At 37.5% G+C, this 15936-nt stretch overlaps 1 protein-coding gene across 13 annotated transcripts in view; it reads left to right on the plus strand.

The window, feature by feature from the left end:
• Positions 1-15936, plus strand: part of TNS3 (tensin 3) — a 258576-nt gene that overhangs the window by 150102 nt on the left and 92538 nt on the right. For all 13 annotated transcript variants that reach the window (XM_066992134.1, XM_066992135.1, XM_066992142.1 and 10 more), the window contains 3 exons: positions 5447-5576; positions 6539-6604; positions 8858-8962. In XM_066992134.1, the coding sequence (XP_066848235.1) occupies positions 5447-5576; positions 6539-6604; positions 8858-8962 (301 nt within the window). The remainder of the gene's footprint in view (positions 1-5446; positions 5577-6538; positions 6605-8857; positions 8963-15936) is intronic.

The following is a 15936-nucleotide window of genomic DNA, read 5'->3' on the forward strand; positions in this document are numbered from 1 at the left end:
AATTGCCTTGGGGTGTATTTGTAACTCAGTGTTAGAATGTCCTTGTCCTGCAACTTTGTGGGCAAGATCCATAATTATGAAACTATATCCTGTTAAGAAAATACCTGACTAATTTTAAATTATATGGGGACTCAAAGAAGTGTAAAACCAAATAAAAGCTTTTTGATTCTATGAGCAAAAGCAGTATCTGGAAAGCAATCTGTGTGTAATTTGCTGTGTACAAAGTATAACTATGGTTGAATTGCAGCACTTTATTTTAAAGCTCTTTGCTTTCCCTCTTGCTTGTCATTTGCAGTTATGCATAGGGAAAGTAAAGAAAGATAGTAAATTGTGCCTTTCAATTTGTTAAACTAAGAGGATAGAGGAACAAGTGAAATGAAGGGGAGGGGTACATTGTGAGAAAGAGTATTCTTGGTGTATATATTGCTGGTAGGTTTCGGATTTTTTTATTTTTTTTATATTGTGTATTTTTTAAACTGAGAAATGTTGGACCTCTATGTAAGGGTATCAGACTTGTACTTTTTTTCTTTTTCTTTTTTTTTTTTCAAATGATCTTTTTACTTTCCTCCTTCCTTCTTTTACTACTTTTTTTCCTTCCCCTCCCCATTCAATTTAGTGCATTGATCTTTTTTTTTTTTTTGCTTTCACTGAAAAATGGAGAAGAGAAACAATTTTTTAAATATCCCGGTATTAATTGGTATATTCTGGAGGTTTGGGACAGTTACAGATTCAGGAATATTTGTTACTCATCAGAGGGCTGTTAGTGCCCATGCAAATTGAATATATCACAAAAGAAATCAATCTAAGACAAATTCAGTGTATCTCAAAAGCTTGTTTAAAAGGAAAAATGAGCTTTTAACTAATGCTTTTTAGAGAGGGCAACTTCATTAATCCCATGCTTTTACTGGAGGTAATTATTGTGAACAAGCCAGCATCTTATTCAGCATGGTATTATTTCCTAAATAAAGACTTCTATTTAATCATGAATGTTTATTAGCTACAGTTAAGCAAAACCATTTGTGGTTTCAGGAAAAGAAAAATCTATAAGATGTCCTACCTCCAATTCCAAAAGATTTAACTGCCTGAACTTCATGGGTTTGAAATAAATACATACATACATGCATACATACATTCACACTTGCTTGTCTTATGTTTAGAGAATTCTATAACACAGTGTGAATAGTCTATGTTGACAGCCACAGTTGTTGGAAAGCTGCACAGACATCTGTAATGCATATAGGTATTTCCCAGCATATTACACTAGTTTGTATTATTTTTTGAATATGACATCAGATGGTAGTGGAGTCAGAATTCAAAGTTAGACTTTTAAGTATACTGAGTGGTAAATGATGCTTTCAGTATCCTGAGTTTAGATGTACACTGCTAACGATAGGGGCCAGTTTTTCATGAACAGTTCTACATAAGTTCTATATAAGTTCTATATTCTTTAGGATATCCTAAGTTAGAATTCTTGAAGACTGTTTGTCAGGATTAGAAAGTAGAAAGTTATCTGAACTGACACAGTTTCAGCATTTTTATAAACATGATTAAGCAAAAACCAGTAGATCCTGGGTAAATCCTGCAACTGTGCAAAGCCAAAACTCTTGATAAACTAGAGGATACGTGTTGTTTAGATATTTAGCTTTTTGCATCTTCAGAAACTCTCATGTATGATCCACATGTAAAAACAATGTTACTGTTTAAAGAGTCAAAATAAAGAATGATGAGAATAAGATAATGCTTTAACGTAAAGTTGAGAAGGAATGTATATAACCTTAAAGAAGTTCTGATGTTTCTTCAAGCTTCTTTTTGTTCATATATTAAAATTAAATAGAATTATAACAGTTACTTTCAGTCTGATTATAAATTTTGGAGCAGGTTAGTTCTGATATATCTCATCAGGGGCTCTCTTAAATCCCACTTCTGTACATTTTTCACTTTGCAAGCTTGTAGTTTTAATCCTTTATGATGGTAATTCTCCTTTACGTAGAGTTGCTGGGCATAATGGAGAATGGGGGGTTATTTATTCTCTAATTAAACATTCTAGCTGTTTTTTCGGATTTAGATTTTGCAAGTTTAAGGGACTGACTTATGTCTATGGTTCTAATGAAACTGTGTTGTTAGTTATGTTGGACAAAAAGGAAATAAATCCCTTCAATAGGCAAGGTTTTGTATGCTTTGCTCATTTTAGTGCATTTAAAGCAACATTTAAAATACTTTGCCCAGTGTTACTGCTATGTTGAAGGGGATTCTCTTTTAAAATACAAAGAAATAAACAGCACCAAATCCTCATGTTTAGATAAACTAATGATTATTTGCATAGAGAATCTTCCAGCCATAGAGAATACCTGAAAAAACATCTCAGGTACAATCAGCTGTTGCTTATACAGCTATGTTTTTAACTCGTGATCAGACAACCAGATGTTTTTGCACACCTGAAGCTATTGCAGCTGACTTCTGGTTATGTAAAGAGTAGAAAAATATTGTGTAACTCATTTCATATGTATATCAACTGAAATTCAGCATTTGGTTGAATACAAAATTGGGAGACCTGAAGGAATGTCAGCAGCGGTCTTTACTAATAGGGTAGTAAGCAGACTACCTTACGAACACTAAAAAAACAGGAGATCCATACGGTGTTATTTACTGTTGCATCCTTTATCTATATCAGGGTTTATCAATCTATCTTTATTTGTCTCATTCATGGCAGTGGTATAATGGAGCTGTTAAAACTGAAAGTGAAATCTTATAGCTCTTTGAAGGCAACAGCAAAACAGTAAAAGCAAAACCCTTTCTTAGGGTCACAGTTTTACCATAAATGTCTGAATATATCACTCCAACCAAACTTCAAGTGCTTTTTGAAATAGTAAAAACATCCAAATCATCCAAAGGCAGTGGTCAGACTGGAAGGCTTTCTCAAAACTGAAAGCCACATACAGTTTGTTTCTTAACCTCATCATCATAAAGGTGCCTGATTAGAACTGTTGGTAGCTTACTTCTGTTTCAGTTTAGATTAAGTGAATGCAATTTGAATAAACTCTTAATTGTAGAGCATTTTATTGTAAAATTGCAGGGTTTGTGTTTCATACTGGAGTCTTCTATAAACATACATTTTTAGCCTTGTAAGATATCCCAAGCAGTAGTACAAATCAGCAAAATAGAATTACCTCTTCATGCTACTTACTTGAAGAGTTGATACTGTAAATGTATTGAGAAATGCCAGCAAACTTGTAATGATCATTCCAAGTGTGTTTGGGTATTTACACTGTAATGGAATTTGTTTTTGTCTGAAAACATTGCCTGGTTGACTTCATGTTAGGTGAAGATGGTATGTTAGATATTCTGACTGTCCCTGAATGTCACCGTGGAAAAGTTCTGAATTCTTTCTGAACCTCATTTCATTTTTTCCATCTTTTCTGTGCACAGCTCTAGGTATTATGTGCCACTCACCTTTGTATAAGCTCACTGCTACACAATCACAAAACAGATTTTTCTTCACAATCTCTCTGTAAAGTATTGATAGGAAAAATAAGGCACTTGTTTGAGGTTACACTGAAAATCTGTGTCTAAGTGAGGAACTGAACCTTGTTATCACTGTGTTTCAGTTTTGTGTCTGGCATTGTGCACGTGCTTTATTCTTTTTGGCAGCAGGAAGACAAACCAGACGAACTTAAACTTCTAAAATTATTTTAAATATTATTTTTTTTTACATTGAAAATGGATTTTTTTTTTGCATTGAAAATGGAAATGGTTTAAGAAGAGTAACCCAACTGATAGAGGCACATACAGGAGTATATGTCTCTATTCTTTGCTCTCCTTGCATATATCTTTTTAGTCTTTGACATTTGTGGGTTGGATACTTAAAAATTCTCCTTGTATATGTGGATTTAGGTAGAAAGTGATTATAAGATGACATTCACAGTTCAAAGTGTTTCACCCTATCAGGTCTTCATGCATTGCTCCTCCTGTTTCTTTCTCACAGTTTGGATAGCATAAGAGCTTTTGAAGAAGTTACTTCTCAGGTGAATGACTAGTCTCTTAAATGAGAGGTGAAGGCAGGCGTGAAATTTAAGTTCTTCTGCAGTATGGCCCCCATGGCTGCTGCTGAAGAGACGAATGGCTCTGCAATGAGAATAATAAGAAAAGAATGCTCTATTGAGTCAAATGTGTCTTTAGAGACTGTTACCTTTATTTTTCTTGTGAGGAAAAGCATGATGTTTCAGATTCAGATCAGTCAGGAGGTGGGAGGGGCCTGGTAGCTTCCCCGAGGCACCTGACAGTCAAACCTGAGTATGGTTTTTACAGTTGTGTTTTGATGGTTGATTTCCACATCATTGCTGACAGATATATCTGTTATATTGTCTGAAATGTATCAGTTGTTGTATGCGCCACGTCAGCGCTGGTGAATTTCTGGAATTTAAGGCATCAGTGTAAGGAAGGATACAGAGCAAAAGCTTATGTTGGCTTTTAAAATCCTGTAGTGTGAAGAATTTCATGAATATGTTTTACTCTAAATTTTCTAAATGCTCTCTCTTAAACCCCTACATCTATCTTGTATTCACTTCCCTTCAGTTTGAATAACTGTTTGCTCCTCAGTTATTCAGTATCTTCTATCTAGAACACATTTTTTTCAGTCTGGGTTAGAAAAAGGTGATTTTTTTTTAAAATGCATTTCAGTAACATTTGCTTTATTATAAAATCCTGAGATCCCTTTCAGTCTTGTGACTAAGGTTACTGAAATTTTGATGTATTCCTGTAAGAATTCTTAGTGGTCATGTGTAGCATTTGACTCAGAATTGGTGGGTAAAATATCCATAGGACTGATCTAAGGGAGGGTGCTGTTGAAGAGTGGTTGTATTTTATTCACCTTTAGCCACTGAAATTCGTAGTAGATGTAATTTTTACAGAGTTCTGTCTTGTTCTAGCCTAAGTGTCAAAACTACTGCCAACTTCCAACAGTAACATAAAACAAGATCCTATCATCACTGAGTAGGTTTAAAAAAACAACCTCCTAGAATAAATGTAACCAGCTTATAGGCTTTCCGAGAAGCTTCTAAAATCTCTGTATATTCTATAGTTATTTTAAAATGTCTGTGCTGTAATTTAGTTTTACGTTTGGTGGGTGCCATGAAGAAGTATGGATATAAGTCAGCATTCCAACATTGTAATGACAAATGTTGTGATTCTGAATCATAATCTACTGATTGGTGACTGATAGTGATGAAAATAGTAATTATTTATATTTATACATCCTGAACTATTTTGCCTTGGGCCTGTATAATTTTAAAGGATTGAATAAAGCATACCCTGTTTGTTACAACATCAGTGGTGTCTGCACTAAATTGCACTCAGTCTGGTTTATTTGATACTTAATGCATACACATAAATTTGTTCCAATTTTCAAAAAATTGCTTATTGACATGTTTCTTTCTTTCTTTCTTTCTAGCTAAAGTGTTATCACAAAAAATACCGGTCAGCTACTCGTGATGTGATTTTTCGCCTTCAGTTTCACACTGGAGCTATTCAAGGACATGGCTTGGTGTTTGGTAAAGAGGACTTGGACAATGCCAACAAAGGTACTTGTCTTCTGTGATTGGTTGGATTTGTATGTGTGTGGGTGCATGTGTATGTCTGTGCATATGATGGTAATCTTCAGAATCTGTTTTCAAAAGGATTTTTTTCCATCCCTTTGTTCAGGGAGAGGGAGATTACTTTGTGTTATTTTAATTCATAGCACTGTATCACAGGTAAGCCCATAATGAGAATAAAAGCTCTTTGTGTAAGTTAAGTTGTCAAAATAATACAGATACTGCTTCATAGTCCTTAACTCATCCTCTCACATTTTTAACAACAGACGTTCTTAAAATGGTGACTCTGTTATTCATGATTGCAGGAAATATGCTGAGGCATTTTTTTTCGCTGAAGATAAGTAATGAAGTCTGATTCTGGTTTTGTGGCCTGGACTGCTTGAATATGGAGCACTTCTGTTATGCTTCAGAATGGGTATCCAAAAATGGAGGCAAAGTTTTCAGAAACATTTGAAAATGTCTGAAGTTACTCTTTGTATTTTCCAAAGGATTATTTCAGTTTTATTTTTATGTTTATATGCAGGATTATGACTCCCACACGCTATGTTACTAACAGACTAAAACCAAACATATTTTCCTGCAACATGTGCCTATACAAAACCTTTATGGTCCAGTATTGCAATTTAGGCAATAGACAGAACAAATTTACTTTGCTCCTGAGTGTGTCTTCCTTTAACAGCCACAGACTGGGGGGAGTGGTTCATCTCTTCTGTTTTTGTCTGTTCTTAGAAGTAAACAAAACTCCAACTGACACTTTGTTGGTCTTTTCTAGAGAACATGTGGGGCAAAGAATGTCTGTCTTTTTTAGAAACAAATCACTAGATTCCAGGTGAGAATGGAAGAGTGACAGGAGTACGTGTATTAATAGCTATAGACAATTCTGATTTATGAGTGCCTTGGAACTGCTTTCCTGGGAGATAGCTTGTTGAAATGTTAGCCTTTGTTTTCAGATGACCGTTTCCCTGATTACGGCAAAGTGGAATTAGTGTTTTCAGAAACCCCAGAGAAAATTCAAGGTGAGTATACAGGAGAAAAAAGAATGCTTAGCTTAAAAATAAACCACATTGAAATGTATACTTAAAAACAACAACAAATGAAAAAAATCGAACTTTTTTTCTCTCTTGTTCCATTTGTCTTGTAGAAGATAGGAAATTCAACTTCAGCATTGAAATATGTAATATTTTACGTACATTTATATATGTAAACATACATTTATGTTTTTGGTTTAAATGTGAAGAACTTAATGAAGACACCACATAGGAGTTATCAGACTTTGTTTTAAAGGTATACAAGAACAGTTGCTAACAACCAGTAGAAAACATTTTTTGGTCTGTATGAAACATGCATAGTATATATGTTACAGTATAGGTAGCTTGGCCCAGTGTAAGTGACAGCAGTGGTCATTTCTATAACCTTTTCTGGATGTTGTCATAACTGATTATTTTTATTGAAGCGGTGAAGTTTTGACTGTCTATAATTTAGCATAAGGAGATGTAGTTACAGTTTTGTTGGAGATGCGCCTGCTCTGAAGTTGGCTTGTAGAGTATATCCTGTATGCCTCCAGAATATATTCTATTTTAATATGTCTAAGATCATAGGTAATTACTGCCTGCAACAAGAACTTAAGATCATGCTTTATATTGCAGTTTAATCTGTTAATGGATCTGTTCTTACTCATTTTGCGGTGTCCCCAAAAGTATAGATTCAGCCTGAAAATGAATGAAAACTAAGTATTCTGAACTGTCTGTCTCATACATAATCCTGTTAGGTGTCCTGTGAATTGCATGTTTTCCTGTTCATTTTTTTCACCGATCATTTAAAAACTTGTAGTAGCAGCCAATAAGAAGCTGGATTCTATCTAGCTGAACATGAAGATCTTACTTAGCATGTTGGAAACCCATATAAGAAAAAAAATGGGTTTATAAATAAGCTCTTACAGCTTGATCTAAACAGTTCTGGATGGTAAATGCTTGAAGAGAGGTCACCTTACACGGCTGAAAAATTATCAACATTTTTTCAAATCTCCCTTAGAGGGCAAATCAGGTCTGTGTTTTTTAGCAGGCTCCAAGTTGTCAGAATGTAAAGTTTTAAGTAATTGGAAATCAGTTTTCAGTTGCTGTCTTCCTAATTGTCTAGGAAGAAGATTTCACTTTGGAAATATTTGTTTACAATTTCTGCAAATGACTTTTCCACATTGAAAGTATTATAGAATAACTGCAGGTTATCTCTAGTCCATTCTCCTGCTGAATCCGAGGTCATCTGTGAGATCAGTCCAGGTTGCCAAAGCATTTGTCCAGCCAAGTCTTGAAAACCTCTAAGGATGGAGGCATCACAACCTCTCTGGGCAGACTGTTACAGTTTCTGACAGCCCTCGTAGTGAAACTATTTTTCCTCATAAAGATAAGGAAACTCTAAACTTCTGTATGTTCAATTTATGTCTGTTCCTTCTCATCTTCCCACCTTGCATCCACCTGGCTCAGTCTACTCTGTAGCCTTTTGTGGGGGTTGCTGTAAGGTCACCCCCAAACCATCTCACCCCCAGGCTGAAGAAACCCTGGTTCTTCAGCCTGTCTTTACAGGCCAAGTCTTTCAGTCCTAACTACCCTGGTGGCCCTCCTTTGAACTTGCTTCACTTTATTCATGTCTTTCTTGTATCGGGTAGCCCAAAACTGAGCACAATATCCTAGAAAATAACCATTTGTGATACAGGTTTTAAAAAAGGATGCAGTTGCTAGGAGAATTAGGCACCTAAATATTTAGGTAACAAGGTTGCTAAATCTACTTGTGACAAATGCGGCTTTTTTTCTGCCTGCATGTTAAGGTTTAGGACTATAGTATTCTTGTCCTTTTAATTTTAACTATCCTTGTTTTGAAAGCCTCAGAACATCTGTATAACACCCTTCTTCTTCAGAACAAGTTGCAATAGGACATGCTTCTCCAGACACAGCCACAGAGTTCTGTGGTGTCTTCCTGTAAAGCTGGCTGGTCATTTGTGTTCATTGTGTTTAGGGGCTGATGCAAGTTATCAGAGCTATATTATAACCAAGAAGCTCAAAATAAAATTCTGTGCTTGTTCCTTCTGTAATGAAACATAAATTAGGCTTTTTTAGTTGGTTTATATAACCTTTCTTCCCCTGTTGCTGCTTCTTACATCTAAGAATATGGTATTGTATTTGTAGGAACAAACTTCTATCAGAAGGCCACATACATATGTGTGTGTATATAATTTCAGATATGATTTTTGTCTCAAACAGATGTTAATTTTTTAGGATGTGAACACCTTCAGAATGACCATGGAGTGACAGTTGATTACAATACCTCAGACCCGCTGATACGCTGGGACTCCTATGAAAATATGAGCCCTGATGGGGAAGGTGAGTAATTCTGTTAAGAGACCAAGGCAAAACCTTTGGCAACCGTACAAGAGTGTTTGAAAGGGAGGAAGGAGATATCATTTGCTTGCACCTACTGCCACCTCACTGATATGAGGAATTAAGTAGCTGTCCACCACTGTCTGTTTAACCTTACTGTCGCTTTTCTTTTCCATAGAAAGAAGGCTGTACTAGTTTAAAAGAGATTCTTGTTAATACATTAAATTGGATTGAGACACAAATAGCTGATATGAGTTACTTATTTGTAAACTAGCGTTAAAATGTTTTTATTCTAAAGCTTCTAGTTTGACTCCTAACATGGAATTTTAAGAACAAAATGATGTGGCCTTGAGTGCTTACTATATTATCTGGAGTGTTAGAGGAGGTGTACTGGTCTGTGAAGTGATAGATAAATGAACAGGAAAAGATGTGCATATTTGCAAATTTCACCTTATACCAGCTTCTGAATTGTCCTTTTATTTCTTTATTATTATTACTTTTTCTGTAATATGCTGGTAAATGCAGAAGATAAAAGCCTCCAATAGCAGCCTTCATATTCTGACTTTAGAGTGCATGCTTTCCTGATGCTTTGCCTGAGGGAGTGATTGTGATTTTATTGGATGTAGTCTTCATGTAAGTACTGTGGTGATTTCACACCAATGGCTAGCTAAACTCTACCACGTCTCTCTCTCTCACACCCTCCTCAAAGGAACAGAGGGAGAAAATATGATGAAAAAGGGCTCAAGGGCAGGGATAATGACAGACAGATCACTCACCAATTACCATCATGGGCAAAACAGAGTTTGCATAGGGAGATTAATGTAATTTATTGACAAATAATAACAGACTAGAGCAGTGAGAACTAAAAGCAAACTAAAAACACCATTTCACCCCCATCCACTCTCTTCTACCTCAATCCATAACACTGTCTCAGCTGCTCCTTCCTCCTCATCCTATTCCCCTGCTCTAGTGTGGGGCCCCTCCCACAGGATGCAGTCCTTCCTGAACTGATCCTATGTGGGCTTCCCACAAACTGCAGTTCTTGAGTCACAGAATCACAGAATTGTAGGGGTTGGAAGGGAAAAGAAGAAGAACTGCATGGACTGAATATGGACCCGTATTAATGGGTCCATACAATGGGGCACAGTCCTTAAGGAACAGACTGCTTCAGCATGGGCCCCCCATGTGCAGCAGCTCCCACCAGACCTCCTGCACCACTGTGGTCTCCTCTCCATGGGTGGCAGCCCTCCTGTCTGCCAGGACACACTGCTGGTTCGTATTGAGCTTGCTGTCAACCAAAACCCCCAGATCCCTCTCTGTGGGGCTACTCTCCAGCGTCTTGTCCCCCAGTCTGTATGTGCAGCCAGAGTTGCCCTGTCCCAGGTGCAGGACCCGGCACTTGCTCTTGTTAAACTTCATGTGGTTGGTGATTGCCCAGCTCTCCGATCTGCCCAGATCTCTCTGCAAGGCCTTTCCACCCTCAACAGAGTCAACAACCCCTCCCAGCTTAGGATCATCAGCAAATTTGCTCAAAACACCTCCTAGTCCTGCATCCAAATTGTTTATGAAAACATTGAAAAGAACCAGCCCTAAAATGGAGCCCTCGGGGACCCCACTGGTGACTGGCCACCAGCCTGATGCAGACCCATTTACCACAACTGTTTGAGCCCTACCCATCAGCCAACTGTTCACCCATCGCGTGATGTTTTTATCTAGCTGTATGCTGGACATTTTGTCCAGTAGGATCCTATGAGAAACTGTATCAAAAGCTTTACTGAAATCCAAAAAGATTACATCAGTTGGCTTCCCTTGATTGACTAGATGGGTGATCTTATTATAAAAGGAAATCAAATTTGTCAAACAGGACCTACACCTTGTGAACCCCTGTTGGCTACGACCAATGACTACATTGTCCCCCAGGTGCGCTTCAATAACTTCAAGGATAATCTCCATAATTTTACCAGGCACTGACATGAGACTGACAGGCCTGTAATTACCAGGGTCTTCTTTCTTGCCCTTCTTGAAAATTGGCACAACATTTGCCAGCTTCCAGTCTACTGGGACCTCTCCAGATTCCCAAGACCGTTGAAAAATAATTGAGAGAGGTCCCACGATGACGTCAGCCAGCTCTCTGAGTACCCCAGGATGAATCCCATCCGGCCCCACAGACTTGTATGGATCCAGGTGGAGCAGCACATCCTGCACACGTTCAGGGTTGGCTGGGAGTTTATCACTCCCACCATCATGGTCCTCCAGCTCTGGGCACCTGGGGTCCCGAAGCCCATCATTGGCGTTGAAGAAAGAGGCAAAGAAGGCATTAAACGTCTCTGCTTTGCCTATGTCCTTGTTTATGAGGTGACCATCCCCATCAAGTAGCGGACCTATGTTTTCTCTGGTCCTCCTTTTTCTGTTTACATATTTAAAAAAGCCCTTTTTATTGTCTCCCACAGACCTGGCCAGCTTCAACTCTAATTGGGCTTTGGCTGCATGAATTTTCTCCCTACAAACGTGAACAGCAACCCTGTAGTCTTTTCATGTTGCCTGACCCTGCTTCCAGTAGCCATACACTTTCTTTTTATGCCTAAGCTCCAGAAGAAGATCCCTGGTCAGGATCCCGGCCTTCTGCCCCGCCTGCTTGACTTCCGATATTTTGGAATTGCCTGATCCTGTGCTTTTAGGAGGCAGTGCTCAGGATGTTTCTGTGGCATGTGCTTCCTTTCTTATCCCCTACTTTGTATAAACGTAACTGTCAGCAAGCAGTGAATTGATGTTAAATATTTTAGCTGCTAAGATTCATTGGATAGACAGATCTGACCTTCCTATCCTCCCATCCGCATGCATTGTATTATAAGTGGCTACATCAGTACAGGAAATTGAAAGCAGAGATAAATGCTTAGGCAGCACATTGTTGGAAGATACAGAACAATATGTTGCTCATGTCTTAATGACTTTATATAGAAGACTTCATCATAGACCATTCAAAAGTACAATTACCTTGTTTTCCTGATGTTTGGAAGTCATATGTGCTACTTAATAGGCTTTTTTTTTTTTTTTTTGGTAATTTGCATGCTTGATGCATTTTCAATCACCTGAGATGCAATATAAATACGATATGTTGGCATAGATATTGAGAAATTTATTATGGATCTGTAGAGAAGTCACTAGAGAAGCTAGAGAATGTACCATAGAAACATGAGATGTATCCAGATACTCCTTCCTCAAGCAAACATTTAAGAGGCAGGATAAATGTGAACCTATGGAATTCAACAGTGGAATTGCAGGCAGAGCATCTGTCTCTGCGCAGCTTTGGCAAAAGATCAAGAGTGGCTAAAACACATGCACAAGGGAACAGCTATGTTTTCTCCTAAGGATGAGATCTGTATTCAAAACAAAGGTAAACCTAATTTGCCATTCGAGGTAAACACAGTTTGCTTAGGTCTTCCTTTACTTACGATTTATAAACAACAGGACAGACTTCTCTTATGGTTTGTGGCAGTGGTTCAATATCATGCTTTTGCATTAAAAGGTTGTATTGAATCCTGGTTTTCACCACAGGTGAGAGACCGCTAACAGGAGACGCTAATTTCACATCCAGATAGTGAGCAAAGTCAAAAAGCTTGGCATATGAATCTTTTAGCTACAGTCTTGAAGTCATAGAGAGAAACTCTTTTGTACCTCAGAAAAGACCAAGATACAGGATGTGGTGCATTTGGAAGTCTGCCTAACAGTGGTGACATGTTTAAAATGTGGACAGATCTCATGGAGTGCCTGTTTCAGGTCTACTCCATTACTCCTGGCCTTTTGTAGGAACTGGACTTCACAATTTTACTTCTGCCTGTTTTCTATGGGAATTTCAGTAGGAATAACGTGAATGTGACAGTATTCCTGTATTGCAGTTATGCATCTTGTTCATTTCAAAAAGAGTTTTGAAATTCCAAATCAAGGTGGCCAGAAAGGCTACAGCCAAGCTCTTTGAAGTGAACATGGTTTCCTTTGTAGGTATGCGTGTAATGGCTATTTCCAAGCTATTTTCAGTGTGTTAAAATGGAAAAATAGAGAAGAAGAAAGCAGTTTATCTCTTTTGAAATCCTACACCTATTTGGCATTGTTAGCAAAAGAACGAGAGATGAAAGGACATGAAAAAAGAAATATGTACTCAAAGTATTTCTTGTCAGAAAGAGCAGTCAGGCATTGGGACGGGTTGCCCGGGGAGGTGGCGGAGACCCTGTCCCTGGGTATGTTCAAAGAAAGGTTGGATGTGGTGCTTAGGGACATGGTTTAGTGGGTGACATTGTAGGTATGTTGTTGGTTGGACCAGATGATCTTGGAGGTCTTTTCCAACCCTAATGATTCTATGATTTTATCTTAGTTTATTAGTGTAATACAGTATTGCAGACAGAAACTATTGCCTTTTAAGTGACCTTGAACCCTGTGATGATAATAAAGTTGAGTATGCTTGCATTGAATATGGCCAGGCTATGGACAGCTTGCTCTTTGGAATTAGTTCCTTATCCCTTAACAGTACAGGAATTTTGACGATTGGGAAGCAATAAATTAGTTGAATTTCTTTTCATAAATGCTGTTTCTGTTAGATCACTTGAGAACTGTCTGTTACATGTTGCACTAATGGTCCTCCATAATAAATTGAAGATTTTATTAGTTTTTAATTCTGAGTTTGTATCAAACTTCTTCTTCCTCAAGTAGTACATTTGCACAGAGACTTGTGTAACATGGATTTAAACGCCTGCAGTTGAGTGTAAGATTTGAAACCACAAGAACTGAAACATCGTCCTCCTGCCGTATAGAAGTCTGAGATAGTTGTCATTGGTTTTCTTGTGGTTTTAAAGTCATGGTACTCATCAAGTCTTAAATGTGTTTTGTGGGCAGGTAGGAACAGAAATGATTTTTGATTGTGCTGAGTACTCTTATTTTTGCAGTGTTAAGGCAGCAAGTACCATAAAGTAGATATTTGTAGATTTACAGAAGGTTTCTCATTTGCTGCATTGACAAAAATATACAACCTGTGGTCACAAATGAATAGTACCTTCTATTATTTCAAGAAATTTAAATGTGTTTTCATTCCTGTTGATAATCATGTTTTTCAGGAGTTTTGTAGTTCACGTATTTTCAGCCACACTTCACTGTCTGTCTTCGTTTTGATTGCTAAGGTCATATACACTTCTTTATATTTAAACTGATTTGGGGGGATTGAGTTTGTTTGCGATATTTTTGGAGGTATTCAAAGGGAGAGGGAAAGTAGTGGTGAATAAGGATAAAGTAATTTTTATGGGATGAGAATGTTGAAAGAAATCAGTGTTCCCACCTCCTACCCCCTGGAAAACTTTTCATGTGCTTTACACTTACTATTCTCACTGTATTGTGCCACCTGTTTCTCTCCCCCCACCCCCACCCTTGATAATACATTAATAAAATGTATTAATGAGAACTTTTTTTCAGTTCACATTATATATTTTCAGGATTATTTATATAGTAGGTAAGAGATGATATTGTTAAAACAAACACTTCAAATCTGCTGAAAATGCAACTCCCCTTTTGGATAGGAACCATTAGTTTGTGTGGAAACCACAGGAAGATCCCAGTACAGCCTGGGCTTTGAGGTGTTCTGAAAATAAAATCAGATACATTAAAATAAAAATTATATGTATTGCCAAAGAGCAGAAACTTCCTTTTGCTAGGGAATATGAGAAATTGGAAGGAAAGATGACTGCTGTGGTTCCTTTTGCAGTGTCTAAAGCTGCTTTATCTCAGATTTATTCTCAGTATCCTAATAGCACACTAAGGTTATTCTAGAAAGAGAATGAATCTGCCATGAAGGAACAACTCTGTTTTGAGGTGATGACCATGGGATGTGTGTGACTGGGATGCTGTACTGCTATTTATGTCTACTATTCAGTTTGTTGAGATATAGTGTTGGCTTTTGTTCTTTTTGTTGTTTTAATAAATAAAACTGATAGCAGCAAAGGGGTTATAATTGTCTAAAATGTTGTTTTGTTTAACTGAATTCAGTGGATTGACAACAAGAGTGTACCAAATTCTTGTTCGGTATTCCATTTTAAGACATTTCACTTCTGCTAATGACTGCTAGATCCCACTGTGGTCTTTTGTCTGCCAACTCTACAGTCTGTGGAAAGAAAAGAACATGAGCACATGTTACAAATTGCTAAAAATGACAAGAGCAGGACTTTCAGCAAGTCTTTACAAGACTGAAACCATCTTTCTCTTATGAACCTTGCTGCTTGTTTCCTAGCAAACTGGCTTGGCTAGCTAATAATGTTTGCTAATTAGAAAAGAAACAATTTTGGAAACAAAAGGATGTTTTTAATTCAAGCTAAATAGGGTAGGGCAGGATGAATTCAAATTCCTATGTCTCTGGACTGTTGTATAAGAAATTTTCTAGCAGTTTATACACTGACCTGCTCCCACTCATTTTCTTTTCATAAAAAAAAGTATCTGAGAAGTGTCACCAGGTAGGCAATAAACAACATTCTGGTATGTACCCATGTCATGTGACTAGAAGAGGTGTTTGACTTTTATCGCAATTTTTTCTCCTTCTCAACCCAAAGTAAATAGCTATTGAATAGGGAGGTGCCCTCTCATGCAGTTAAACATGTGTTTTGCCGGAGGGGCCTTTTAGGATTGCAAAACTCAAGGGCTGAGGCAAAATTGCTTGGCTTTGGTAGCTTAAAAGGAATTCAGATGCCTACCAAAGAAAACAGCTGGTTTGATGCCATTTGTGGTGAGTGAAGCTGAAGAATAAATTGTTAGTGAATAAAAGGTAATTCCAGCTTTTAGTCACCAGCTGGATTCAGTATTCTTTGAGACAAAGAGGGATGTGTTAGGAGGTGGGGATAACAAGGTGTCCTACAACGATTTCCCTTCTTTCCTGTTTGACAGTGCAAATAAAAACATTTCTAGAAAATAGAAAAATTTACGCTATAAAATGCTGGCATCTTGAA

Source organism: Anser cygnoides, chromosome 2 (assembly GCF_040182565.1).
Source record: "Anser cygnoides isolate HZ-2024a breed goose chromosome 2, Taihu_goose_T2T_genome, whole genome shotgun sequence".
Taxonomy (NCBI): Eukaryota; Metazoa; Chordata; class Aves; order Anseriformes; family Anatidae; genus Anser; species Anser cygnoides.